At 46.8% G+C, this 2,807-nt stretch overlaps 1 protein-coding gene across 2 annotated transcripts; it reads right to left on the bottom strand.

Annotated features, from left to right (window-relative positions):
- Positions 1-263: 263 nt before the first annotated feature.
- Positions 264-1,862, bottom strand: LOC145512649 (brain ribonuclease). 2 transcript variants are annotated; one of them, XM_081506910.1, is made up of 2 exons: positions 1,754-1,862; positions 264-1,027 (listed from the first exon to the last, which is right to left on the bottom strand). In XM_081506910.1, the coding sequence occupies exon 2, from the start codon at positions 1,000-1,002 to the stop codon at positions 496-498; it is 507 nt and encodes a 168-aa protein (XP_081363036.1). In that variant the 5' UTR covers positions 1,003-1,027; positions 1,754-1,862; the 3' UTR covers positions 264-495. The 2 variants fall into 2 exon arrangements, with proteins under 2 accessions (XP_081363036.1, XP_081363035.1); XM_081506909.1 differs by having other exon boundaries at positions 1,820-1,862.
- Between the last annotated feature and the right edge of the window lie 945 nt (positions 1,863-2,807).

Genomic DNA, 2,807 nt, shown 5'->3' with positions numbered 1-2,807 from the left:
CCCTCTGTCAGCTCACCCAGCATGACAGTGTCCCAGACTATAGATTCTTTCCAGCTAAAATGGCCCACAATTTAAAATTATATTGGACATCAAGAAACCTACAAGGAGAGGAATTATCTTAGGGCAGTGAAAACCAAAAATTAGAAAAGGTGATATTTAAGGATTCCACTCCCCTCTCAGCACAGATAACCACATTCACACTTCTCACCCTTGGCAAGAGAGCAATCACACAAACAGTACCCAAATAGGGGCAGCATCAGGAATTCAGGTGGTTGCAAGTGTGTTTTATTGAAAGAAGCAGTGATTTGGTTAATATGGGTCCCATCTCACAACCCACTTCTCACCCCCCAAAACCCACAGGGGAAAGACTCAGGCCAGGGGCGTGTGTGTGGCTTGGATAGGAGCCCTAACTTGCTTGAGTTATTGCCCTCAGGTCAAGGAATCATGTGGTTTATATGTGTATGTGTGTGTGTTAGATGAGAAATCTAACTCGAATTATTGCCCTCGAGCCAGAGAAGCCTGTGCTTGTGTGGAGGTGGCAGGTAAGAGCACCGAACCATCAAAGTGGACTGGCACATACGGGTTTCCCTCACAAGCCACAGTGATGTATTTCTGCTTCTGGCTAGTCTTGTAGGCACAATTGGGGTACTTAGAGCTGCCTGTCTCACGGCAGTCTGTGATGTTCATGGTGGAGTTGCTCTGGTAGCAGTTGGGCTGCCCATTCTTGCAGGTGATGTTTTTCTGGGAGCACACGGCCTTGACATCGGCCAGGGACTCGTGTACAAAGGTATTCACTGGCTTGCATCGTCCATGTGTCATCCTCCGACGTTTCATCATCTGATTGCAGTAGTTGGAGTTGCTGCTGGAGGAGCTGCCAGAGTCCATGTGCTGCCTCCGGAACTTGGCGGCCGCAGTTTCTTTGCTCAGGGAAGGCTGGACCCACACCAGCAGCAGCAGCACCAACACCAACAGTGACAACAGGACCAGGGACTTCAGAGCCATGATGACCACACTCCCCTGGAGAAACCTGCCAGGGAAAAAGGGCAGAGGAGGAAAAGCATCGCCTTAGAAAGAGAACCCCAGCTCCCACCTGTAGCCTCCCTGACTTACAGTCAACCAGAAAGATATCCGTCCTCCTAAGAGTTTTTCTAAGGAGACACTCACATATACTCTTCTCACAAACATTTAACTCCCACTCCCTATAGAGGGATCGTCCTCCGCTCTGAGTGGTGACCCCAGAAATGACCTAAAATCCTAGCAGTCTTGTCTTTGAATACAGAAAGTCTTTTGATATGAAATACATTTGAAAAATAAAATACCTTTGTACCCAGCATTCACACAGCAAGTTAGATGTTTCTTTTGAATAAATCATTAAATAAATAAGACAGATTTTGAATAAGACACATTGTATCCTTGAGATTGTTGTTGTTCAATTGCTCAGTCATGTCTGACTCTTTGTGACACCATGGACTGCAGGCTTCCCTGAGATAACCATCAGTATTCATCCAGGATCACGGTTGACAGAGCCCTGTTGTCCTATAGCACAAAGGAAACTCAGTCCCTGTCCTGTGTCTGACAACACACCATAAAGGATGCCATTGGGTTCCTAAGAGAGAATCGAGCCTCCCCCAACCTGGAGGCTTATCCTTCTCCAGCCCCGTGGGCTCTCTGAAGTTGCATGCTCCATTTCTAACCCCAACTCTACTCCCTGCCCATGTCTGCCCAGCCCAATTCTCAGGCTAGTCTCACTCACCCTGGATCTCCCTTCTCAAACACTCAGGCAGAAGCAGCTCCTGAGACCACTTCTTGGACTGCTTACCTGGGTCTCTAGCTTGGTCTCTGAGAAAGAAGGCAGTTTCTGCAATCACTCTACCCCAGGGATGTGGATCTTATACAGATGAAAGGGGGCAGGGTGGGCGGAGCATCTTGGTCTTGGTCTACAAGAAAACAAGGTCATGTTAAGAAGGGGTGGGGAATTGCCCAGGGCGCCCTCTTTGGGGGCTACTGGGAAGAGTAAGCCTTTGCCAATAAGAACCTTTCTTTCTATTAACATAAGCAACAGAAAAAACCACTACAGCGCTGATATTCAAATCCCAACCAAGTCCTTGTTCTGCATTAAATAGCACTTTGAGGTTAGCTAAAGACACACAACGTATGATCATGGGAACAGCTGCTTTGGACAAAATTCCACATCTCCCACCAGGGTCACAGTAGATAAGATCAGCCACATACCCTCCTTACATAGGCCAGAGTGGAGGAGAGGAACTTGAGATAAGACAAAATGCAAAATCCCCTTTAGAGAAGAAATTTGTTGTTCAGCTGCTAAGTTGTGTCTGACTCTGCAACCCCATGAACTGCAGCACACCAGACTCCTCCGTCCTTCACTATCTCCCGGAGTTCTCAAAATTTCATGTCCATTGAGTCAGTGATGCTATCTAGCCATCTCATCCTCTGCAGTGCCTTCTCATCCTGCCCTCAATCTTTCCCAGCTTCAGGCTCTTTTCCAATGGGTCAGCTCTTCACATCAGGTGGCCAAAGTATTGGAGCTTCAGCTTCAGCATTAGTCCTTCAAATGAATATTCAGAGTTGATTTCTTTTAGAATTGACTGTTTTGGTCTCCTTGTAGTCCAAGAGACTCTCAAGAGGCTTCTCCAGCACTACAATTTGAAAGCATCAGTTCTTCAGTGTTCATCCTTCTTTATGGTCCAGCTCTCACATTCATACATGACTACTGGAAAAACTGTAGCTTTGACTACATGCACCTTTGTCACCAAAGTGATGTCTCTGCTTTTTAACATGCTGTGTAG

This window comes from Giraffa tippelskirchi, chromosome 7 (genome assembly GCF_054371585.1).
Source record: "Giraffa tippelskirchi isolate mGirTip1 chromosome 7, T2T-mGirTip1v1.2.pri, whole genome shotgun sequence".
In the NCBI taxonomy this organism is placed as follows: Eukaryota; Metazoa; Chordata; class Mammalia; order Artiodactyla; family Giraffidae; genus Giraffa; species Giraffa tippelskirchi.
Note: the sequence above shows the minus strand (reverse complement) of the source record. Positions and strands in the feature narration are given on the sequence as shown.

Excerpts from the sequence above, each read along its gene's own strand:
- LOC145512649 (XM_081506910.1), bottom strand. The coding sequence starts at position 1,002 with ATGGCTCTGAAGTCCCTGGTCCTGTTGTCACTGTTGGTGTTGGTGCTG.